The sequence below is a fragment of the Lactuca saligna genome, chromosome 9 (genome assembly GCF_052625555.1).
Source record: "Lactuca saligna cultivar CGN05327 chromosome 9, ASM5262555v1, whole genome shotgun sequence".
NCBI classification, from domain to species: Eukaryota; Viridiplantae; Streptophyta; class Magnoliopsida; order Asterales; family Asteraceae; genus Lactuca; species Lactuca saligna.
The window spans coordinates 118,880,717-118,908,231 of NC_136425.1; the positions used below are offsets into that span (position 1 = coordinate 118,880,717).

Here is a 27,515-nt window from a genome sequence, read left to right on the forward strand (position 1 = left end):
GTGGAAACAATCCAAGACCTATTGGATTGAGTTCGTATCAAGTCAAGAACACGTCCTAACAAGATAATTTGTGAATTATAACAATAATTCCAATTGAACAAAGGTTTTTTTCTTAAAAATTCGTCTATTATCTTTCCCATGCATAAACTTGGCTTTATATGAAGCCTTTATTACAAACTTGGTGGTTACAAGCCAACCAACCAATTATTCATTAAAACTAGTAAATGAAATTTAAGGAAACTCTTGAAATAACACAAAAAAAACGTCTATGCTTCATTAAGGAGCCATAAGAAGCATTAATGAGCCATAAGAAGCATTAAAGTACAACCTTAATACACCAAAGAGTGCTAAAAACGGCTAGGAGGCTTTATGAAGTAAAAAGTAACGTTTTTAGCACTTATGAAGCCTTAAAAATGTTGCCATAGGCTTCATGCAACCTTAATTCAATTTGTGGGTTACCATGCACAACCCAACCATTGAGCCCAAACCACCTTCTAGCCCACTATTAATCACTAATCCATCACCTTTTGGGCTTTTAAAATCCATGCATGGATCATTCCCTCCAACTTTGAAAGGAGTTGACCTCAATTCATCAAGTCCATCATCATCAAGATAAGGTGAAAGATCTCCCACATTAAAGGTAGCATGCACTCCATGGTCTCCTCCCAAATCCACCTTGTAACCATTTTCATTTACAGAATTTGTCAATTCCACACATGTATCATTCCCTCCTTCTTCAAAAGTAATTGTCCTTAATTCGGTAATAACCAAATTGTGTTGTTCTCCTATGCAAACCTTCCATGACAGCAGGTCTTGAAAACAAATTTTTATTGCAGAATGTGGCATTTTATTTACTCCAGGTTGGTCTCTTCTCCACATACACATGTTCTTCTTCAAACAACTTAAAGAACTCATAGAATTTAATCCTAACCGTATCTTCCATTTGTGGATCAAAAACCATTTTCGTACCTTCCCATGAACTCGACCCTGCAAATTAACCTTGCAATGATTTAAATGGTTAATTGCAGTCATTTTAACAAATTGAACATCATTTGTATTTGTAAGTTGATGAGCAGCACGCCCCAGTATCATGGCTTCCCAATTTAAGGCACACCAAAAGAATAGGAATCTAAGCATTATGAACTCCCTCCCTCGTAGCTCCTTATAACTTGGAACATGATGGGTTACTCCTTCTTCTAGGCTCTTAGAAAGAGAGTTTGTTATAAGATAGGTATCATCCTTCTTAACCACAACCACATCTTCGTGGTCAACAACCTACTCCACCTCTTCGGATTCTTCAACCTTTTCTTCACCAATTTTGTTTGTAACAACAAAATCATTTTCTTTCAAAAACGTTTCAACTATTTCGTTTCCAAGCAAAAAATTTATTTCTTCTTCAATTTCTTCATGATCCTCTTCAATAATTTCATCTCCAACCATGAAAGTGATTTTTTCAATAAATTCCTCTTCAAACAATAAATTTATTCTTTCGCAAAATTCCCCTTCCCCATCAGTGCCGTAGATGGGACCATAATCGTCTTCCTCATCTTCTTCTTCAATTTTCTCTTCCTCTATTTCTTCTTCATCATATAACTTGTGCAACATTTTGGAAAACAATTTCTGAAGAGGAACTAAAATCAAACTTGGTAGGATTTTTTTTGAACAAGAACTCAACAACACCCAATCGGAACTGGGCTTTGATACCACTTATGATGTGTGCATGGGCTTGATTTAGTGAGTAGGGTAGTGTTTAGGTAAATTAAGCTAGAATAACAACCACAAATATATGGAATGAAAAGAAATGGATAGATTAGTAACAACTAAAGACCTATTAAGTTGTATACCAGTGAAAACAATCCAAGACCTATTGGATTGAGTTCGTATCAAGTGAAGAACACGTCCCAACAAGATAATTTGTGAATTATAACAATAATTCAAAGTGAACAAAAGGGTTCGTTGATTAAAAATTTGTCTATTATTTTTTCCATGCACAAACGTGGCTTTATATAAAGCCTTTATTACAAATTTGGTGGTTACAAACCAACCAACCAATTTTTCATTAAAACTAGTAAATGAAAATTGAGGAAACTCTTGAAATAACACAAAAAAAACGTCCAAGACACTTGAGGATGAAGAAAAAAACGTCTATGCTTCATTAAGGAGTCATAAGATGCGTTAATGAGCCATCAGAAGCATTAAAGTGTAACCCTAATCCACCAAAGAGTGATAAAAACGGCTAGGAGGCTTTATGAAGCAAAAAGTAACGTTTTTAGCACTTATGAATCCTTAAAAATGTTGCCTTAGCCTTCATGCAACCCTAATTCAATTTGTGGGTTACCATGCACAACCCAACCATTGAGCCCAAGCTACCTTCTAGCCCATTAGTAATCGCTAATCCATCACCTTTTGGGATTTCATAATCCATGCATGGATCATCCCCTCCCCCTTTGAAAGGAATTGGCCTCAATTCATCAAGTCCATCATCATCAAGATAAGGTAAAAGATCTCCCACATTAAAGGTAGCATGCATTCCATGGTCTCCTCCTAAATCCACCTTGTAACCATTATCATTTTCAGAATTTGTCACTTCCACACATGTATCATCACTCTAAATTAAGGTCCAAAATCAAAGATTTAAGGCTCCAAATCATAGAGGTAACCTTCCTAACTTGTTATTCAACCTCTTAGGCCTTCAAATCTGAGTTCAAACTGAAATTTAGGACCTGGAACATGTGTTTACGGCCAAAGATGAAGCTTGGGCCGTAAACACACAATAATGGGGTTTTTGAGCCATTTATGTCACACCCCGAAAATCAAAGGCGGAAACATTTCCGAGGTGGACTACCACGTTGTGTATCAAATCCAATGTACATAGTAATCACAGTAACAAACATTACATTACATATATATATATATATATATATATATATATATATATATATATATATATATATATATATATATATATATGAAAGTTTACCTTTGTTTCAAAAGTAAAGTTATACAAGATATACATATGCATCATATTAACAAAAGTTGAGACGAGTCTTCCACGCACTCCGTCTTCATCAAAAGAGATCACCGGGTACCTGTCTAACTTGGACCTGAGAATACAAGCGGTTTGAAAATCAGCATAAAGCTGGTGAGTTCATAAGCGGTTTTGTTTTATGAAAATGTATTGGTTTCCTTTAGTTTCCGAAAAGGTTGTTATCCAAAAAAATCTCATATTTTCTTATGTGAAGTTGGTTTAGTTATCATTTGTTACCAATTCAATTACGTGTTGTGTTTTACCACAGGAAAATCCCACATTTTCCTAATTGTAAGATCGGTTATATATCACAAAGTATAGTTTAATACACAAAACTATATGATGAATCTTGGGATCACTATCCCGAAAGAGGTATAAGATAGTTTGACACATATGAAAGTATAGATTTAAGATCATGGGATTATCATCTCGGACTAGACACGAGATAATTTGATATATATGGAAATATAGATTGAAAACCATGGGATCACTATCCCGTATAAGATATAGATTAAGACCATGGGGGAAAGACATCCCGTACAAGTTATATACTGATTTCATGGGATTATTATCCCGTAATAGATATAGATTAAAGACCATGGGATCACTATCCCGTATAAGATATAGTTACAAAACCGTGGGATCACTATCCCGGACTAGATATAAAATAGTTTGATGATACCATGGGATCACTATCCCGAAAGAGATATAGAAACAAAACCATGGGATCACTATCCCGTATAAGACATAGATACAAAACCATGGGATCACTATCCCGAAGATATAGATATAAAACCATGGGATCACTATCCCGAACGAGATATAGTTTCTAAACCCAAACTGTGAATAAGCTAATATTAATACATGTTGTGAGTCGGGTAACCATACTAATACGACAACGTGACCTCCTTGACGTTTGTCAGACGTCGAAATGATATCCAGAAATTTGTCACCCCAGGCGTGCCCGCCTAACTGTAGCTAGCAGTTAAGGTGTGGGATTGTCAGTCCCAAATAGATCTATTCACAAATTCCGCGCTCTCCCTCCAGGAGACTCTGGTTACACTTCCGGGGAGGATTTACTGATCATCCATAAAGGGTAGTGACTATCTCACAAACCAGTACTAAACTATTCACAGGGTTCTCATAAGATATCGACATACAGAAGATTATGAACCATAATATAGTAAATATAGATACATACAATGAAATTATCTGACAATACATTCAAATGATACGGAGATAAACTGAATCAGACATAGTTTATCTTATAACTTGATATAGATATCAACATATGATAGAAAGAATAGTAAAGATCCCCAAATTATACCCATAATAATTTGATTAGTTTGGTTATTTCCTTAACTAAAATACATTTAGTTGTAATTGATAAATCATTCCTTATGCTCAGCATAATACATAAGGAGTAAAAGAGTTTATAAGTTTGTCAGATATAATTTGAAACATATCAATGTTATGATTTGAAAACAGTTATAGTTTGCTTGTATTCCCCCCCTGAAAACATTGAAAACAGTGAAAAAGCCGTAGGGGTATGAACTCACCGGACGAGATATGAGACGGTTTGGATGCTAAGAGTTGATCCGGAACTTGTAAACACATGAGGTTCCTAATTATGATGTAAAGATACACATTTGTATCTAATTAGGACTTAGATTGATTGTTGGATAGGGACAAATGCTTCAAGTCGTGAAAACACTTCGATACAAGTGTTAGGAGGGACCCGGGTGGCGTTTAAGGATGGGAATTGAAGCGAGGGACTTGGGATTTGAGTTTACTCCCCATGAATAAACTTATACAAGAGTTTTTGGTCCAAAACACCCATTCCCCATGAGTTTACGGCCGTAAACTCATGGTGGGGGTGGTTTATGGTGCTAAATGACTTCAAACACTTAGGGGATAATTTCTACACTTGGTTTAAGGACTTGAAATGATTTTAAAACATCAAATAGACCCACTTATGGGAGTTTACGGCCTAGCATGGCTTCATGGCCGTAAACTCCTATTTTCTCATGAAAATAGTGTTAAATGGTGCTAGAACAAATCACATGTGATTGGTAAAATTATTCCAAGGCCTAACATGAGTTTGCATGGGACATTTGAGGGGTTTATGGAGTTTACGGCCTATGAGACCCCCTCATGGCCGTAAACTCTTCTATAGGGTGATACAAAGTGTTTTAAGGCTTAAAACTTGCATGAAAGGGCTTCTAAAATTCATCTAAAAGCTTTAGGGGTGTTTAGTTAGCATTCTAACATCATGAATCAAGGAGTTTACGGCCCAAGCACAAGCCTTGGCCGTAAACTCTTAGAAATCCCACAAATAATGTGTTGAAGGCCCTTAAACTATTTTTGGTTGGTCCTATGATTTATTCCAAGGCTTTTGGTGGTGTTGGATGGCTTTCTAACACCTTAGAATTGAATTTATGCCATGTTTTAAGGAGTTTACGGCCCAAGCACATGCTTTGGCCGTAAACTCACATAAGTCCCTTAAAAATCATGTTTCAAGTGTCCAAATGCTAAAACCAATGTTCTATAATTCATATCTAAGCCATACTAGTGATTTGGAAGGGTTTAAGGTCAAGAAAACCCCTTCAATATGAGTTTACGGCCCAAGCTTGTGCCTTGGCCGTAAACTCCTTCAAAGTCTTCAAAATTCATGTTTTAAATGTTCTAAGCCCATATCTTGAAGTCCCTTAGCCATATCTAAAGTCCAAATGAGTTTAGGAAGGAGTTTAAGGGCTTAAAACCCTTCAAATTGGTGTTTACGACCTAGGCAGCCTCCTGGGCCGTAAACTCATATATGTTGTCCCATTTCATGATTATATGTCGAATTTGGAAGCCAATTATGCTATAGATTAAGGCCAGGAAGGTACCTTAGGGATTTGAGGCCTTAAATTTAAGTTTTGGACTCTTAAACTTGGATTTAGGAGAGAGGTTAGAGAGAGAGTAGAGAGAGAAGGAAAAAGCTTCAAATGGATGCTAAAACAAGTTTATATAGGTCTTAAAACTTGTGCGTGGAGGAATTCTACCCGATACCGACGTTAAACGCGACTTTTGGTCGCACCCAATTAAGTTTCCGTCACCCGGCGGGGACATTTCTAAAACTTATGAAAATAATGATTTTGGGTTAATAACATAAGTTCCTGAGTGATTTAGACACTCATTAAATTAAAATAATCATATAAGTTTGAATAATTAACTCCAAAGAGAAAACGGAACGAATTTGATAACGGCGACTTTTCGGGTAGAACGGGTTTTGGCGACGAACAATTTCGGGTTGTTACATTATCCCCCCGTTAGAGGGAATTTCGTCCCGAAATTCAAAGAATAAGATATAGATCATGAGTTTGAAATGAGACACGAATGAATTTGTTACTTCGGATCTTCACTTTCTCAAGTGGAATCGGGTCTCTACTGGGCGTTCTAGTGAACTCTCACTATCGGAGCGTGTCCTTGTTTTGTACCTTGACTCTCTCTCAATCTATGTTATCAATCGGTTTTTCTAATGGAAGTTCCAACCCCGGGCGACTTCGGTTTCCTCAAGGAATCACTAGGGTTTCGTTGGGTAGAAGCTTCTAAGGACTCGAGACATGATGTACTGGATAGATGTTGACAAGCTCTACGAGCATCTGAACCCTGAAGATTGTAGAATCAATCTCTACAAGATTTCGAAAAGTATGGCGTGGAACTAAACTTTAGACGTTCGAATGAAATTCCCGGAAACTCTTCGGGACAGACATTTAGTAGAAGGAGCTACTAACTTCTCGTTTCTCAATGATCACGGAAACGAGGGATGTGTGGTAATTCGTATCAGGAAAACTCTTGAGTTTTAAAGCATGAAACAATACGAAAGTTTGATGCCGAAGATCATGAGAGTTAGGTCGAGGAAAAGATATAGACAGGCGACCCTCTCGAAACCAAGATAACAACACGAATGAGACTCAGTCATTCCATGTTAAACGTAGCATCAAAGTATTTTTCGTGAAAAGTGTTCCCCCCTTTAAATCGAATGGAACAGATTAGTCCTCCGGACCGAGGATTCAATCTATAGGTACGAAGTTAGTGTTCTCAATCTCATTGGTTAGTCGCCTCGATGATACACATTTCGATCACATACGAAGGATTGAGCTTAGAAAACGTTCAAATAGATAGATAACAGTTTTCCCTCTAAATACTGGAATCGAAAAGAGTTGCAAGTATAAGAGTTATCAAAGAGAGATATACCTGCGGCGATAGAGGGATCAGTGGTGGTAGTTGCTTTGGGGCAATTCCTTTTGAAGTGCCCTGCTTCACCACAATTGTAGCAGGCTGGACTGATTCCTGCTCCCGATGATTGGTTCGTCGATTTAGCTGGTTTTCTACAGGTTCGAGACAGATGGCCCTTCTTGCCACAGTTGTCGCAGATCCTTTCGCGACATGGACCAGGGATGCGGTGATGATAGTTGCACTTACCACACCAAGGAAGGGTACCAGTGTATCCACTAGTGGGAAGTTTGGGCTGTGGATCCAACAGCTGAGACAGCAACAGGGGCAGTAACAGCATGGACCGCTACCGTTTGCTGTTTCTTCGAAGACCCTCTCGTACTCGGGGCCTTTCGCTTGTTCCGAGATTTCTTTTTTACTTTCACCTCCACTTGTGTCTGTCTCAGGAGTGGTAGCTTCCTCATCAGAGTTGTCTCCGTGATCGATCAAGATTTTCGCGAGGCATTTAGCGCTGTTGTAGGTGTCTGGCTTCGCAGCCAAGACATTCTCTTTGGTTGGCTGGGTCAATCCCCAGATGAATCTTTCGATCTTTTTACTTTCCGGGGTAACCATTCCCGGACAGAGTAAAGCCAGGTCATCGAATCTTGAAGTATAAGCAGCTATGTTGGAACCCTTCATCTTAAGGTTCCAAAGTTCATGTTCCAGTTTCTGAATTTCGCCCCGAGGGCAGTACTCTGCAAGCAGAAGCTCCTTCATAGCTTCCCAACCCATGGCATTTGCTACAGTTAGAGTTAAGGATTTGACTCGGCCGTTCCACCAAGTCAGGGATTTATCAAGGAAAGTGCAGGCGGCAAACTTGACTTTGTCAGACTCCGAATAGGCACATATTTCGAAGATTGACTCGATTTTCTTGAACCATCGAGTCAGGGAAATGACACCTCCAGTGCCATCAAAGGTTGTGGGTTTCGCGTTCATGAAGTCTTTGTAGGAACCCCCTCTTCGGTGTTCCTGACTGTCTTTTGGATTTTGGGGTTGAGAACCACCTCTGGAGCCACCGGGATTCATTTGTGACATGGCTGCCACCATTGCAGCAGTCAGAACTGTCTGAAGTGATGCGAGATCGAATTGAGGAGAAGGTGGTGGCGGAGGAGGATTGTCGTTGTTCTTCGAGCTGGGTCTCTTTCTTGGAAGCATCTTGATCTAAAAAGATCAGGAAAGAGAGGATTATAAGTCCTCTGAATTGAATCAAGAGATATGGAACATAGGATATCTCATCAAGACAGTTATAGTATCATACTAAGCGATAAAGCAGGAAAGAGTTATCAAGACAGAACATTTTATCGCCAGCGGAATGATCAAGTAACTTCGCGTATACGAGGATTTTCTACGACGGATTGGCTTGAGAAATACTCCCATAGTATTTCATGGTTCGCTGCAGCGACGATTCGTTGTTTGAGATATTAGGTAAGTTTTAGGCATGTTGCGTACCACAGTCACTCCCAAGCACATGTTGGCCGTGTCTCGAATGAATATAGTTGGCCAGGCTATATTGACCCTAGACACGACTACATAACTGCCCAGGTTTAACCGCAGTGTACAACACCCATTTACTTATGTTTTGTTCTACTCGTAGTTATGGATTTCGGTGATTTGGTATACTTGTATACTTTCGAAAATACTTATAGTTTCGAAGATACTTTTAATTCAGAGCACTGAGGCCCTTTAGTGTTTATAGTTTTATACCATGTAAGGTTTGGTATACTCTGTTCACTATAAACAAGGGCTCTGATACCAATCTGTCACACCCCGAAAATCAAAGGCGGAAACATTTCCGAGGTGGACTACCACGTTGTGTATCAAATCCAATGTACATAGTAATCACAGTAACAAACATTACATTACATATATATGAAAGTTTACATTTGTTTCAAAAGTAAAGTTATACAAGATATACATATGCATCATATTAACAAAAGTTGAGACGAGTCTTCCACGCACTCCGTCTTCATCAAAAGAGATCACCGGGTACCTGTCTAACTTGGACCTGAGAATACAAGCGGTTTGAAAATCAGCATAAAGCTGGTGAGTTCATAAGCGGTTTTGTTTTATGAAAATGTATCGGTTTCCTTTAGTTTCCGAAAAGGTTGTTATCCAAGAAAATCCCATATTTTCTTATGTGACTGGTTTAGTTATCATTTGTTACCAATTCAATTACGTGTTGTGTTTTACCACAGGAAAATCCCATATTTTCCTAATTCTAAGATCGGTTATATATCACAAAGTATAGTTTAATACACAAAACTATATGATGAAAATCTTGGCATCACTATCCCGAAAGAGGTATAAGATAGTTTGACACATATGAAAAGTATAGATTTAAGATCATGGGATTATCATCCCGGACTAGACATGAGATAATTTGATATATATGGAAATATAGATTGAAAACCATGGGATCACTATCCCGTATAAGATATAGATTAAGACCATGGGGAAAGACATCCCGTACAAGTTATAGACTGATTTCATATAGATTAAAGACCATGGGATCACTATCCCGTATAAGATATAGTTACAAAACTGTGGGATCACTATCCCGGACTAGATATAAAATAGTTTGATGATACCATGGGATCACTATCCCGAAAGAGATATAGAAACAAAACCATGGGATCACTATCCCGTATAAGACATAGATACAAAACCATGGGATCACTATCCCGAAGATATAGATATAAAACCATGGGATCACTATCCCGAACGAGATATAGTTTCTAAACCCAAACTGTGAATAAGCTAATATTAATACATGTTGTGAGTCGGGTAACCATACTAATACGACAACGTGACCTCCTTGACGTTTGTCAGACGTCGAAATGATATCCAGAAATTTGTCACCCCAGGCGTGCCCGCCTAACTGTAGCTAGCAGTTAAGGTGTAGGATTATCAGTCCCGAATAGATCTATTCACAAATTCCGCGCTCTCCCTCCAGGAGACTCTGGTTACACTTCCGGGGAGGATTTACTGATCATCCATAAAGGGTAGTGACTATCTCACAAACCAGTACTAAACTATTCACAGGGTTCTCATAAGATATCGACATACAGAAGATTATGAACCATAATATAGTAAATATAGATACATACAATGAAATTATCTGACAATACATTTAAATGATACGGAGATAAACTGAATCAGACATAGTTTATCTTATAACTTGATATAGATATCAACATATGATAGAAAGAACAGTAAAGATCCCCAAATTATACCCATAATAATTTGATTAGTTGGTTATTTCCTTAACTAAAATACATTTAGTTGTAATTGATAAATCATTCCTTATGCTCAGCATAATACATAAGGAGTAAAAGAGTTTATAAGTTTGTCAGATATAATTTGAAACATATCAATGTTATGATTTGAAAACAGTTATAGTTTGCTTGTATTCCCCCCTGAAAACATTGAAAATAGTGAAAAAGCCGTAGGGGTATGAACTCACCGGACGAGATATGAGACGGTTTGGATGCTAAGAGTTGATCCGGAACTTGTAAACACACGAGGTTCCTAATTATGATGTAAAGATACACATTTGTATCTAATTAGGACTTAGATTGATTGTTGGATAGGGACAAATGCTTCAAGTCGTGAAAACACTCCGATACAAGTGTTAGGAGGGACCTAGGTGGCGTTTAAGGACGGGAATTGAAGCGAGGGACTTGGGACTTGAGTTTACTCCCCATGAATAAACTTATACAAGAGTTTTTGGTCCAAAACACCCATTCCCCATGAGTTTACAGCCGTAAACTCATGGTGGGGGTGGTTTATGGTGCTAAATGACTTCAAACACTTAGGGGATAATTTCTAGACTTGGTTTAAGGACTTGAAAGAATTTTAAAACATCAAATAGACCCACTTATGGGAGTTTATGGCCTAGCATGGCTTCATGGCCATAAACTCCTATTTTCTCATGAAAATAGTGTTAAATGGTGCTAGAACAAATCACATGTGATTGGTAAAATTATTCCAAGGCCTAACATGAGTTTGCATGGGACATTTGAGGGGTTTATGGAGTTTACGGCCTATGAGACCCCCTCATGGCCGTAAACTCTTCTATAGGGTGATACAAAGTGTTTTAAGGCTTAAAACTTGCATGAAAGGGCTTCTAAAATTCATCTAAAAGCTTTAGGGGTGTTTAGTTAGCATTCTAACATCATGAATCAAGGAGTTTACGGCCCAAGCACAAGCCTTGGCCGTAAACTCTTAGAAATCCCACAAATAATGTGTTGAAGGCCCTTAAACTATTTTTGGTTGGTCCTATGATTTATTCCAAGGCTTTTGGTGGTGTTGGATGGCTTTCTAACACCTTAGAATTGAATTTATGCCATGTTTTAAGGAGTTTACGGCCCAAGCACATGCTTTGGCCATAAACTCACATAAGTCCCTTAAAAATCATGTTTCAAGTGTCCAAATGCTAAAACCAATGTTCTATAATTCATATCTAAGCCATACTAGTGATTTGGAAGGGTTTAAGGTCAAGAAAACCCCTTAAATATGAGTTTACGGCCCAAGCTTGTGCCTTGGCCGTAAACTCCTTCAAAGTCTTCAAAATTCATGTTTTAAATTTTCTAAGCCCATATCTTGAAGTCCCTTAGCCATATCTAAAGTCCAAATGAGTTTAGGAAGGAGTTTAAGGGCTTAAAACCCTTCAAATTGGTGTTTACGATCTAGGCAGCCTCCTGGGCCGTAAACTCATATATGTTGTCCCATTTCATGATTATATGTCGAATTTGGAAGCCAATTATGCTATAGATTAAGGCCAGGAAGGTACCTTAGGGATTTGAGGCCTTAAATTTAAGTTTTGGACTCTTAAACTTGGATTTAGGAGAGAGGTTAGAGAGGGAGTAGAGAGAGAAGGAAAAAGCTTCAAATGGATGCTAAAACAAGTTTATATAGGTCTTAAAACTTGTGCGTGGAGGAATTCTACCCGATACCGACGTTAAACACAACTTTTGGTCGCACCCAGTTAAGTTTCCGTCACCCGGCGGGGACATTTCTAAAACTTATGAAAATAATGATTTTGGGTTAATAACATAAGTTCCTGAGTGATTTAGACACTCATTAAATTAAAATAATCATATAAGTTTGAATAATTAACTCCAAAGAGAAAACGGAACGAACTTGATAACGGCGACTTTTCGGGTAGAACGGGTTTTGGCGACGAACAATTTCGGGTTGTTACAATTTAACCCTTCCGAATCATAGTTGGGACTTAGATACGACCTTAAGGCTTACAAACCTGGACTTGGAACACCCTAAACTTGCATTTTGAGGGACAAAAGAGAGTTTACGGCCAAGACATGTGCTTGGGCCGTAAACTCCTCAAAAATGGGGATTAAACACCTTAAATCCTATCTAAATGCCTTGTAACTCAACCAATAGCCTTGTGGTAAATCCTAGAACCCTCTAAAAATAGTTTGGGGGTTTGTAACATATCAAAATGCCACATATAGGAGTTTACGGCCTAGGCACATACCCTTTGGCCGTAAACTCATGAAACCATGCCATATGATTCCCCTAATTCACCCCAAAGGCTTGGAAAATTTTCTAGAATCACATGTGATTGTTTTAAGTATCAAATATTAATTATTCATGAACATAGGAGAGTTTACGGCCAGAGTGTATATATCTGGGCCGTAAACTCCTAAAATGATGTTATATGGTGCCCAAAATTGATACCAACCCTTGGAAAATTAATTAGAATCGCATGTGATTGCTCCTTGTGCCTCAACTCAATTTTTCTTAACCCTAGGAGAGTTTAAGGTCATAAACTCCAAGTATACAGCCGTGAACTCCCTCTTCAATGGTATTAATCCATTCAAACCATTCCAAGGCATTTTAGTAAGTCATTCCAACAATCCCCAAGTCCAAACAAGCCATTAAACCCTCAAAACCAAACCCACATGAGTTCACGGCCGTGAACTCATGTATGTATGTGTTGTATGGTTGTAAACTCACTTAAATGTTTACTCTTGGGGAGTAAACTCAAGTCCCAAGTCCCTAGTACCAATACACGTCCGTAGATGTCACCAAGGTCACTCCAAACGCTCGTTTTGAGGTGTTTAACCTCGTTGGAGTGTAATGTTCCATATAATTAGTGATTGTAAATCTAATTATATATATATATATATATATATATATATATCCCCAACTTCGGCCCAACACAGTGGTGATCTACACTTGCGACCGTTTGAACATGTAGATCACGTAACATATATTTGTGAAATGGGTTTTAAACTGTTATGTTTTACATATATTTCACAAATGGCTTTCCACATTTTATCAGTTAAAAGCATTACATTAGACATTTGAACATAATACTTGTACACTGTTTTGTCCTCGGTAACACTCCACATATATACGCGAGTGGAGGACTATCATATTATTACTAGTAAATTTGTTAATCCTGTATGATTGGAGACACGTCCTCGGCGAACACTCCACAGAGATACGTGAGTGAAGGACTACACCCGTAACCAGAATCTTTGGGATTTAGAGAGCGTGACTTGAGTGTATAGATCTATACGGGGCTGACTACCCCACACCTGGCTGCTAGCTACAACCGAACCGAATTGGTTCAAGGGTGAAGAAAGTCATAAGTATGTGGACTACCTATTGCCACAGGTTTAGTCCATTGTATGGTTATGGAACTCGCAATTAGGATAACATAGATTTACTTATGGTAATAATGAACAACTTTATACAATTCACAAGATAACCAATTCTCTAGTATACATCTTTCACATTGGAAATCAACATTCAGGAAAGTATAGGACTTTCCTGGGGGAAACATTGAACATAACCACATATTCGGAAAACATCTTTTACATATAGTAACTAACATTAAGGAAAGTATGGGACTTTCCTGGGAAACCTTGTACATAACCAGGTCTAACAAGAATACATCATTTACATACGGTAATCAACATTCAGGAAAGTATGGGACTTTCCTAGGGAAACGTTTACATAACCAGAAAGGATAACAAACCGGATAACTGTACATCTTTCACAATTGATAACATTCAAATCAGGAAAGTATGGGACTTTCCTGGGAATACATTGGTACATAACCAGAACAGAATGTCAATCCAGATAACTTAACTATACATCTTTACAAGATAAAATATGTTTTTCAGTGTACAACTTTACTTTACATGTTGACAAACGATAACCAATCTTTTTAAGAAAACATGGGATTTTCTTGGTGTGCGTAACATTTCAGAAACATAAAGGAAACTTGAACAATTTCACAAACAAAAACCACTTATGAACTCACCAGCATTATGCTGATTTTCAAACCGCTTGTGCTCTCTGGTCAACGTTAGAACAGGTACCCGAAGATCCTTTTTGTCGGAAGACGGAGATCTCAGAAGACCCGTTTCATTTTGTTCATATATATATGCTATGTAACACAACTGTACAAACTTTACTTTTGAAACAATTGTAAAACTTTTCTTTATGTAATGTAATGGTTGTTTTACTTTACTTACTATGTGTATTGGATTTGGTACTCAACGTGGAGTCAATCCCGGAAATGTTTCCGCCTTCGGTTTTCGGGGTGTGACAGAACTGGTCGTCCCATACCTTCTGCCTATCTCATATGTGTGGAACCAGGTCTTTTTTGGTTCCATCCCCCCTCCCCCCGAATACATAGGGTAGGTAGGACTGGGTGAGAAAGGGTTCCCTATCGCCCATAAACTTTCCCTAGCCTTCGATTCCCGTTACTCATAAAGAAAAAGAGTCTTCTTTCTAAGAGTAGGCGTGGAGAGCTTTTTACGGGGAAACTTGCAAGTACAGTTTGGGGGGAGACGGGCGTCGACCCAACCTTATGAGTATTCAGACTATAACAGTTCTGATGAACAGTCACTCACTTTTAACAGTTATACGGTTCCAAAAGCTGATCTAGAATTGGGTCAATTACATTTATTAGAAGTGGACAATCGAGTGGTTGTACCAACCAAAAGTAATGTACGTATTATTGTAACATCTGCTGATGTACTTCATAGTTGGGTTGTACCTTCCTCGGGTGTAAAATGTGATGTTGTACATAGTCGTTTAAATCAAACCTCTATTTCGGTACAATGAGAAGGTGTTTACTATGGTCAGTGCGGTGAGGTTTGTGGAACTAATCATGCCTTTATGCGTGAGCCAGGAAAGATAGGCCGACTGTTGAGCCCACTCTGGCTTAGCTGCACCACCCAGGGTGCGAGCCACTTGAGAAGCAAGCTATTACAACGAGCGGCTGGAGCAGTATGGAGCCGAGGAGCAAGGCTACTCGGCTCCATACTGCTAGGATACCGAACTTGAAATGTGGAGCCCAAGCGTCTGGCGAGCGAGTGGTTAGTGGCCAATAGCGCCCTAGTTGATGGCATTCCTCTCTGCAGCTAGCACTCGAGGAACCATAGGGCACTCCATACAGAGCAAACAAGTCTTAGGGATGAAATGCCCGCATGAGGACCTTAATTCTCATTAGGAGGTCCAACCAAGGACCCATGGAAGTTGGGGCTAGCCCGTCCCCATGGGCAACACAATGGTGTCCTGAGGGAGGAGTTTAGAGGCCTTATAGTAGCACGAACTTCTTTTTATTTCTAGTTCATGCAAAGGGGGCCAGTCCCAGATCGTATTGTTCCTCTACAAAGACAACAGATGCTCTCAACGGCTAGGCGCCACTCTCTTTCTGAGTTATTCCAGCTTCTTCATGATTTCATGTCGCGGTGAACAAACAAAACAAAAAGAGGGTCATCTCAGCGGAAGGAGAAGACCTGCAACGGCAGAGACTACTGACCCTATTTTTTTTCCTACCCGTCTTTTACGAGTCCGGAAAGCCTCCTCAGAGGGATCCTAAAAATAGAATGAGAAGGGTGGGCAGGGCTTCTGCAAGAGCCTCCCCCCTCTTCCCGGTCAAGATAGATGGGAAGGAGCCCTATCGAGGCCATAACCAGTCTCTTTATTTATGTACGTACACCTTTGTGTTAGGGTGGGGTCGCCCTTCCTCCTGCTAATCCGGTTATTTCCGAACCTGTCTTTCTCATCCCATTCAATGGAGGACTTTTCAATTCTTGCGATTCCTAGCCCCTTGGCTTATTATTATATATATATATATATATATATATATATATATATAATATATATATATATATATATATATATATATATATATATATATATATATATATATATAATTTGAAAAGGGTTCCGCTCGACTAAATAGTCTCAATGATCTCTTTCTTCGCTTCGTTCGATAGGCTGATACGATGCTCTGTGTGGTTATTCATACATGTTCCGAGTCTCCGGTCATTATGGATCTAGTGGATGGCGTGGCAAAAGAAAAAAAGGGGGGGGGGGAGCAACTACGAAGCTTCGTAGACTCGACAAGTCGCTCTGCTTATAGAATATAATGAAGCAAGCTAGCGACTCTCATACTAGTGAAGGAAAAGGGCATTCGGGAAGCGACTAGTCGCTTCTTGAAAAGCTTCTAGAAGGCCGACCACTATATATAGAGATCCATATACCAGTCATGAGTGATAGCGAAGCCTAGAGAGGCGCATGGCAGGATCTAAGAGCTTAGAAAGGGTCAGGAAAGGAGCAGAGAAGGGGTTGGATTTCACCTATGATCAGATCAGTAGGCAACCATAGTTTACTTTTTTCGTAGTGTTGTTAACGTTGTTGAAATCTCATTACTTTTTTAAGTAGGCCTCTCTTTTCAGAGCTGCTCCCAGCTTACACTATGGTGGAGGAGGTGTAGTGAAGATCTAGGAGTGTGAGCAGTACGAGCTGAAAGGCTCCCATACTGTTTGGAGGGTAGGGGGCATAGATTCCAAACAAACCTGACCCATATCTATCATCATAGAAGTTGTTCCTAGGAAAGATTATGGTTCTCGTGTATCCAAAAAATTAATCTCCCAAACCGGGGAAGCGTAAGCGGAAATGAAAGGGTAGGGGGAGGGAAAAGAAAAGGCGTGAAGCAACAAAATTGAAGGCTTTGCTCCCAGATCGCTTCGTGAGCTCATTTAGTTGACAACGAATGTGCGCCCCTTTAGAGAAGAGATAGTGGTGAGTATTATACGAGCTCATAAGTCAAGCACGGAACGAGCCTTGTCTATGAAGCAAAGCGACCTCGTCTTGCTTGCTTCTAGAGAAGCTTTTAACACTCAATAATAGACATGGCAGGAATACGACTTTTTAGATCGACCGTTACACTACACAGAAGCGATAGCGAAGCCAAGCCGTATAAAGGCGAGCAACCCTTATAGCAATAGCAAATGGCCTACTTATAGCCCTTCCCAATTTCCAGTAGTAAACTTTCCAAGTTTAAGCAGGATAACCCCTCTCTATTCTTCTCTTCATGTATGTAGGCTGCCTGTCCCATCCCAAATAGACGAACAGGAACAAGTTGAAGAAGCGAGAGAGATTTTAGATTTCGTTAGTAACTAAGTGCTAAGAAAGAAGGGATTAGAAAATGAAATACGAACAACCGCACTGGTTGTAATAGATCGAATTTCATGCTAGTTCTTGCTCCAGCATGAAAGTTCCATTTCAGGGAAGGACGACGTATTATGATACTTTTTGTTTTGTCGAGCCTTGCCTTGGTCTCTGGTTTGATGGTTGTACGTGCTAAAAGTCCGGTACATTTCGTTTTGTTTCCCATCCCAGTCTTTCGCAACACTTCAGGTTTACTTCTTTTGTTAGGTCTCAACTTTTTCGCTATGATCTTCCCAGTAGTTCATATAGGAGCTATAGTTGTTTCATTCCTATTCGTTGTTATGATGTTCCATATTCAAATAGCAGAGATTCAGGAAGAAGTATTGCACTATTTACCAGTGAGTGGTATTATTGGACTGATCTTTTGGTTGGAAATGTTCTTTATTTTAGATAATCAAAACATTCCATTACTACCAACCCAGAGAAATACAACCTCTCTAAGATATATCGTTTATGCCGGAAAGGTACAAAGTTGGACTAATTTGGAAACATTGGGCAAATTACTTTATACCTACTATTCCATCTGGTTTTTGGTTCCTAGTCTTATTTTATTGGTAGCCATGATTGGGTCCATAGTACTGACTATGCATAGGACTACTAAGGTGAAAAGACAGGATGTATTCCGACAAAATGCTATTAATTCTAGGAGGACTATAATGAAGGGGATGATAGATCTACTAAAGGAAAGTAGCTTGATATTGATTCGAATCCAATTCGTTAGATGGTCATCTTTGTTACCCTGATTTTCTTTTCTCATTTTCGAATAACTGTCCTATTCCATTTTTGGTAGAACTTCAAGCCTGGACCCACTATATGATGTATTAGTAGAACCCCTGCGATACGTCGCCTTGCTCCTTGACTATCCTGGGATTGAATACCCCGACCTCCCCGGGGCTCCCGAGAAAGCTATTTCAACCTTCCAGACAGTTAAGGGCAATTCCTACGCCCCTCATCGGTCTGAATCCCCACCCCTGCATAACACTTACTATATTTTTCAAGAAAAACTGAAAAAACGCTTCACTTCCTGACATTATTCTCGAGTAGGAAGTGTTCTCGCTACTAAATAAATTTCTTCAGTTGAAGTAGCTCTTTCCTGAGATGTCTTTCAAGCTGAAGAAGTAAGGGCTTCTCCAGCGTAAACAGGCTTAGGAACAAGGGCAGGGTCTAAGGCTCACAAACACCAAAAGCAAATGGAGAAGCAAGAGAGAGAGAGAGAGAGAGAGAGAGAGAGAGAGAGAGAAAGAGAGAGAGAGAGAGAGAGAGAGGAGGAAAAAATCGGCTCTAGGTCTTCTAGGGATTAAGTGGCTGATTTTCCTAGGTCTAAGGGGTCTTTATATAGGGTTTCACTCCTTATCTGGTTACTTGCTCACCAAGAAGCCCATAAGATAAGCCTAGAATTCTTATCTTGGACGAATTCTAAGGCCTTATCACCTTGAATTCGTCCATCCTCATCCATAGGGCATCCATTGCCCTAATTTGCAACTATCACATAATTACAATTCAGCCCCTCTAGTTTAATTAATTACTTTTGATCACATAATTAATCCTTAATTAATTATTGACCAATATTAATTAAACAAATATAATTTCTCTTTTAATATATTATTCTTATAATATATTAATAAATCATGATAACCTCTTTCTCTATTATTTCTCCAGTCAAGTTGCTTTGGCGAAGGCAACCCAAAATGACCATGCTCAACCGGGTCAAGTACTTACCAAATATGGTTACAGGCTTAGACACTAATCCAATAGAAAACATGTAGATGCTAGCTTACATAGGGCGGCTACCCTTCTGTTCTCGCTTCAGGGTAGTTGCTTGATCGTTAACTGTCTGAAAGATTGGATTAATCATCTCACTATTTTTACATACATCTCCATTCTTTGATCTCTTATCTCAAAACTTCCATTGATTTGGTTCGCAGCTAGTCTTGAATCTGTTAAGGCCGTTACAATCTACACACCTATCTGTTTCGCTAAGCGCAGTCTTGCCAGCAAGGCCTCATACTCGGCCTCGTTATTTGAAGTATAGAAGTCGAAACGAAGGCCATAAGTCACTTCTTCCGCCTCTGGGCTGGTCAGGATTAGACCCACCTCTGAGCATTCTTTACTGGACGCCTCGTCAGTATATAGCGTCCATGAGCAGTTGCTAGCCAGGACTTCCTCCACTACCCAGATTCTTTCCTTAGCCGGGCCACCTTCATCCGGGATCTCGAGCAAGAAATCGGCCAGTGCTTGCCCTTTAATGCTTGTCCTTGGTCGATAACTTATGACATGTTCCCCCAACTCGATCGCCCGCTTTGCTAGTCGGCCCGACATTTCCGGCTTGAGCAGTATTTGTTTGATGGGGTAATTCATTAGTACTTCAACTTGCTGTGCTTGGAAGTAGCGTCTCAAACTCCGTGCCGTGTAAATGAGGGTCAGGACTAATTTCTCTAGGGTGGGATAATTGAGTTCGGGGCCCTGCAACGCCCTGCTCACAAAGTATATTGGCTTCTACTCTCCTTTTCTTTCCACGGTCAACACCAAGGATACAGCTTCATTCAATGTCGAAAGGTACATTTGCAGTGTTTCCCCTTGAATAGGATTGGCTAGCGTAGGTAGCTTGTGTAGCACTTCCTTGATTTTCTGAAGCGCCTCCTCCGCCGCAGCCGTCCATTGAAAATTGTTCATTTCAACACAACCTTTTAGAGTAAGGAATAATGGCATAGCCTTGTCAGCGGATCTCTAGATGAACCTACTCAGGGCTGTGAGCTTCTCGTTCAAGCCCTATGTGTCTCTCAAAGTGCCTAGGGGTGGTGTCTCCATAAGCTCATCTACTTTAACTGGACTAGGTTGAATTACCTGCTTTGTGACGTAGTACCCAAAAAAATGTCCTTCCTCTACCCCAAATGTGCACTTGGCCGGGTTCAATTTCATTCTGGTCTTTTCTAGCGTGCGAAAAGTTTCCTCGATGTCTTGCAACATTCTGTCTTCATGTGGGCTCTTGATTACCATATCATCAACATACACTTCAATATTCCTCCCGATTTGCTTGGCGAAAACTGAGTCGACCAAACGCTGGTACGTGGCTCCCGCATTTTTTAAACCAAAAGGCATCTTGGTGTAACAAAAGGTGCCATGATCTGTATAGAAAGTCCTCTTCTCTTCGTCTTCCTTACTCATCAAAATCGGATGATACCCCCTATATGAGTCCAAGAAACACTTTAGCTTGAACCCTTGCAGCGACTCCACTTTCTGATCGATCTCCGGGAGAGGATAGCAATCCTTAGGGCATGCTTTGTTCAGGCCGGAAAAGTGAATACACATATGCCAAGACCCATCTTGCTTGCATACCATAACTGGGTTAGCAATCCAGGTTGGGAAAATTGCTTCCCTTACTATTCCAGCCTTCGTCAATTTAGCTACCTCTGCATTAATCGCCATGTTACGGTCCCCTCTATGGACCCTCTTTTTCTGTTTGACTTCTTTTACCCTTAGTTTGATAATGAGTTTATGCTCGATGACCTTCCTATCTACCCCCACCATGTCCATAGGGGTCCATGCAAACACATGTTTGTATCACTTGAGGAGGTTAACCATTGCTTCTGTGATGTGGCCTGGGAGATTATGGTTGATACTGACTAGCTGATCGAGATATCTTTTGTTAATTACTTCTTTTACTTTTGCATGATCATGTCGCAACTTCTTTGTCTCCTTGGTTATCTCTGTTGGTTTCGTGACTGTAAGGCATTGCAATTCTTTGGGTGGGGTGGGAAGTATTGTACCCGGACCAACCGAGGTGTCAAACTTCATGATTCCATGTATGGTCGACAGGACCGCTCCTTGCTTTAGGAGGGTTGTTCTTCCCAAGATGATGTTGTGCTCCGCAGGGTGTCTGTAACAACCCGAAATTTTGTATCATTACTTGTAACTCTTTTCGTAATCCAATTTGATCAACCGATCGTCCTTTTCAAATCCGATTTCGATTTCATCATTTAATTAAGTCATTAATTTGTACGTATCTAATATGACTTAATGGGTGTTTTAATGCATTTAGAAATCATTCTAACACCCCATTCTAGTGATCGGAACATTTCTAGAATCAAACATATCGGGTTACGGTAACTTAATCGGGTGCGACCAAAAGCCCCGTCTAACGCCGGTATCGGGTAGAATTCCACCATGTCCAATTCCCAAACACTATTTAAAGTGTTCTAAGCCTTCATTTGAAGCTTTTGGCATCATCTCACTACTCTCTCTTTAACCTCTCTCCTCATCTATGAATCAAGGTCACAAACATTGAATTAAGGCTCTAAATCATTGAGGTAACACCCCTATTTGTTGTTTAACGTCTTAGGCCTTCAAATTCATGTTTAAATTATCATTTTGGACCTGGAACATGTGTTTACGGCCAAGGAGCATGCTTGGTCCGTAAACACATAATATTGGGGTTTATGAGCACTTTAACCCTTCCAAATCATCATTGGGACTTAGATTCGACCTTGAGGCTTACAAACCCGGACTTGGAACACCTTAATTTTGAGGGATTAACATGAGTTTACGGCCAAGGCATATGTTAGAGCTGTTAACCCCTCAAACATGGGGAGTAACCTCACTTAGACATGTTAGAATGCCTTGTAACTTCACCAAAAGCCTTGGAATAAATCGTAGAAGCATCTAAAAATAGTTTGGGGACCTTAAACATAACAAAACCTTACATATGAGAGTTTACGGCCATAGCATGGTGCCCGGGATTAGTCACTCCTAATTATGTGTTAAATGGTGCCCTAAATTCACACCAAGGCTTGGAAAATTAGTTAAAATCACATGTGATTGTCCTAAGCATCACAAATTAATTTTGGTTTGAGCTTGGGGGAGTTTATGGCCATAAACTCCATGTTTACAGCCGTGAAGTGCCATTATGGTGTATATGTCCATACAATTCATTCCAAGGCATTTGAAAAATCCATACTAGCATTCCCCATGTCCATTTAAGCCATTTAGCACTCAAAACCACCCAATGATGAGTTCACGGCCGTGAACTCATGTACGTAAGGGATATATGGCCGAAAACTCATTAGGAAGTTTACTGGTTAGGAGTAAACTCATTTCCCAAGTCCCTCGCATCATTACACGTCCGAAGATGTCACCCGGGTCACTCCAAACACTCATTTTGAGGCGTTTTAGTTCAATGGAGTGTAATGCTCCATCTAATTAGAAATTGTAAATATAATTAGATATATTTGGACATTATTCCATTATACATAGGAACACAAGCAAAGTACAAGGGATTACTTGTACTCAAAACTTGTTTTCATGTGTGTGTTTCACATTTTATATGCTTTTAACACTGATTGTTACAACTGATAACCGTTTGAACAAGCAGATCACGTAAACATATATTTGCGAAATGGAATTTAAATTGTTATGTTTTATATATTTCACAAATGGTTTTCCACACTTTATCAGTTAAAAGCATAACATTAGAACCTTTGAACATAAAACTTGTACACTGTATTGTCCTCGGTAACACTCCACATAGATACACTAGTGGAGGATTATCATATTATTACTAGTAAATTCGTTAGTCTTGTATGATTGGAGACACGTCCTCGGCGAACACTCCACAGAGATACGCGAGTGGAGGACTGTACCTGTAACCAGAATCTCTAGGATAGCGAGCGTGACTTGAGTGTATAGATCTATACGGGGCTGACTACCCCACACCTGGCTGCTAGCTACAGCCGAACCTAAATGGTTCAAGGGTGACAAAAGTCATAAGGTGATGTGGACTACTTATTGCCATATCTAGTCTATCGTATGGTTATGGAACTCGCAATTAGGATAACAAAGATTTGCTTAATAGTAATAATGACTAACATAATGCATTTCACAAGATAACCAGGCTTCAGAATACATCTTTTACATTGATAACCAACATTCAGGAAAGTATGAGACTTTCCTGGGGAAACATTGAACATAACCACGTTTTACAGAATACATCTTTTACATTGATAACCAACATTCAGGAAAGTATGGGACTTTCCTGGGGAACGTTTACATAACTAAAAAAGTGTAATAAACCGGATAACTTTACATGTTTCACAATTGGTAACACACAATCAGGAAAGTATGCGACTTTTCTGGGAATACATTGGTACATAACCAGAATAGTATGACAAACCAGATAACCTAACTGTACATTTTCACAAGAGTAAACGTGTTTTCAGTGTACAACTTTACTTTACATGTTGAGAAACAATAAACAATCTTTTTAAGAAAATATGGGATTTTCTTAGTGTGTGTAATACTTTAGAAATAGAAAGAAAACTTGAACATTTCACAAAACAAAAACCGCTTATGAACTCACCAGCGTTATGCTGATTTTCAAACCGCTTGTGTTCTCAGGTCAACGTTAGAACAGGTACCCGAAGATCCTTTTTGTTCAAAGACGGAGTACTCAGAAGACCCGTTTCATTTTGTTCATATATACTATGTATCACAACTGTACAACTTTACTTTTGAAACAATTGTAAAACTTTTATATATGTAATGTAATGGTTGTTTTACTTTACTTACTATGTGCATTGGATTTGATACTCAACGTGGAGTCGTCCCCAGAAATGTTTCCGCCTTCGGTTTTTGGGGTGTGACAAATTGGTATTAGAGCCCTTGTTTATAATGAATAAAGTATACTAAACCTTACATGGTATAAAACTATAAACACTAAAGGGCCTAAGTGCTATGAATTAAAAGTATCTTCAAACTATAAGTATTTTCAAAAGTATACAAATATACCGAACCGTCGAGATCCGTAACTACAAGTAGAAAAAAACATAAGTAAATGGGTGTTGTATGATGTGGTTAAACTTGGGCAGTTATGTAGTCGTGTCTAGGATCAATATAGCCTGGCCAACTGTATTCATTCGAGACATGGCCAACATGTGCTTGGGAGTGACTGTGGTGTGCGGCATGCCTAAAACTTACCCTAATACCACAAACATCGAACCATTGTCGTAGCAAACCATGAAATACTATGGGAGTATTTCTTGAGCCAATCCTTTATAGAAATCCTTATTCAAGCAATGATCCCTAATCATTTCTTAGCGATAAATTATCTGTTTTGATAACTCTTTCCTGCTTTATCGCTTATTCGGGATATTTAACTGTCATATCTATCGTATCAATTTGGAGGACTTACCATCCTCTCTCTTTCTTGATCTTATTAGATCAAGATGCCTCCCAGAAAGAGACCCAGCTCAAAGAACAACAATCCTCCTCCGCCACCACCTCCTCCTTAATTTGATCTTGCATCGCTTCAGACAGTTCTGACTGCCGCAATGGTAGCAGCTATGTCACAAATGAACCGTGGTAGCTCAGGAGGTGGTCCCCAGCCCCAAAACGAAGAAAATAATCAGGGACACCGAAAGGAGGGTTCCTATAAGGATTTCATGAATGCGAAACCAACATCCTTCAATGGTACTGGAGGTGTCATTTCCTTATCCCGATGGTTCGAGAAAATCGAATCCATCTTCGAAATCTGTGCCTGTGCGGAATCTGATAAGGTCAAGTTCGCAGCCTGTACCTTCATTGATAAAGCCTTGACTTGGTGGAATGGCCGAGTCAAATCTCTGACCCTACCCGTAGCCAACGCCATGGGCTGGGAAGCCATGAAAGAACTCCTCATTGCTGAGTACTGTCCCCGTGGTGAAATGCAGAAACTAGAGCACGAGCTTTGGAACCTAAAAATGAAAGGTTCCAACATTGCTGCATACACTTCCCGATTCGATGATCTCGCATTTCTCTGCCCGGGATTAGTCACTCCTGAAAGTAAAAATATCAAACGGTTCATTTGGGGGTCATGTCTTGGTTGCTCGTCCGGATACCTATGATAGTGGCAAGACTTTAGCCCAAACCCTAATTGATCATAGTGATGATGTCGAGGAAAACACTACCACTCCTGAGCCGACCAAGAGGAGTGGTGAGAAAAGAAAGTTCTGGAAGAAGAAGAAGGGTCAAGCTTCTCAGGGATCCTCGAAGAGACAACAAACTGTAGCAGTCCATGCTGCTACTACCGTTGTTGCTGCTGCTTCTGTTGTGGGATCCACAGCTCCAACTCCTACCAGCAGATATGCTGGAAATCTCCCTTTGTGTGACAAGTGCAAATACCATCATAACCCCGACCCCTGTTGAGAACTATCATGCACCAATTGTGTAAGAAGGGGCACACAGTTTGATTCTGCAAAGCTCCTGCCCAATCGGCCAATCAATCATCCGGAGCAGGCATTGGTCAAGCCTGCTACAACTGTGGAGAGGTTGGGCATTTTAAAAGGAACTGCCCTAAGAAGTCAACAGCTGATAACACCGGAATGGTTCTAACCATGGGACGGGAAGAAGCAGTCGCCGATCCCACTATTGTTTCGGGTACGTTCCTTCTCGACAACTATTATGCTAGTATTCTTTTCGATTCGGGTGCTGAAAGGAGTTTTGTTATTCATTCGTTCAAACATAATCTAAAACATAATCCCCAACCACTAACCGAAACGTTTACCGTTGAGATGGCTAACGATGAGAAAAGAAAGCACTAGCGATGTATTTATAGGTTGTACCCTTACACTGAACGATCATTCATTTCCCATCGATCTTATGCCAGTTTCCATTAAGAGCTTTGATGTTATCATTGGCATGGATTGGTTGAGTCCCGATCATGCTGATATCCTTTGTTATGAAAAAGCCATCCGCCTCAACCTTCCTTCGGATCAAACTCTCGTAATCTATGGCGATAAACTCAGTTCCAATCTTCGTATCATTTCCTGCATCAAAGCTCAAAAACTCCTACGAAAGGAGTGCATTGCATTCTTAGCCCATGTAATCAACGAGAAATAGGAAGTTAAAGACCTCTCGAGCATCCCCAAAGTCTGTAACTTTCCTGATGTGTTTCCCGAAGAGCTTCCAGGAATCCCTCCCGAGCGTCAGGTCGAGTTCCGTATTGACCTAATTCCTGGAGCTACTCTCGTAGCGAAGTCTCCGTATCCCTTAGCTCCAACAGAAATGTAGGAGTTATCCAGTCAACTCAATGAGTTGCTCAGTAAAGGATTCATTAGACCAAGTTCCTCACCCTGGGGAGCTCCGGCCATCTTATCTATGCAAATTCGAGAAGCCCAGTTAGAAGCCCACAAACCCGAGAACGTATCGATCGAAGCCTTGAGAGGAATGGAAAAGAAACTTGAGATCAGAGGTGATGGAGTCTACTGTTTCATGGATCGGATATGGATTCCAAAGTCCGGATGATTCAGGGAGATTGTCATGGAGGAAGCACACAAGACCAGATACTCTGTTCACCCAGGCTCGGGCAAGATGTACCTAGATCTCAAGAAACAATACTGGTGGCCAAACATGAAAGCTGAGATAGCTACGTTCGTGGGCAAGTGTCTGACTTGCGCCAAGGTCAAAGTTGACCACCAGAAACCCTAGGGTCTGCTCCAGCAGCCTGAGATACCCGAATGGAAATAGGAGATGATTACCATGGATTTCATCACTAAACTACCTAAGTGTCCAAGTGGATATGACACCATTTGGGTAATTATTGATCGTTTGACAAAATCCGCCCACTTCATTCTGATCAAAGAATCATACAAGATGGAAAGACTCGCGCGAATCTATATTCCAAGAGGTAGTCCGACTGCACGGTGTACCTGCATCCATTATCTCTGATCGAGACATCAGGTTTACCTCCAGATTCTGT

At 39.9% G+C, this 27,515-nt stretch overlaps 1 protein-coding gene and 1 pseudogene across 1 annotated transcript in view; both read left to right on the top strand.

Moving 5' to 3' along the window:
* LOC145017668 (Cytochrome C oxidase subunit II-like, transmembrane domain-containing protein) overlaps positions 1 to 17,227 on the top strand; it is a 33,245-nt gene extending 16,018 nt beyond the window's left edge. Inside the window, 2 exon segments of the mRNA XM_078975661.1 lie at positions 15,132 to 15,449; positions 17,145 to 17,227. Coding sequence (XP_078831787.1) covers positions 15,132 to 15,449; positions 17,145 to 17,227 — 401 coding nt within the window.
* Positions 17,228 to 17,862: 635 nt separating this feature from the next.
* On the top strand, positions 17,863 to 18,816 carry LOC145016664 (NADH-ubiquinone oxidoreductase chain 6 pseudogene; annotated as a pseudogene).
* The last annotated feature ends 8,699 nt before the right edge of the window (positions 18,817 to 27,515 follow it).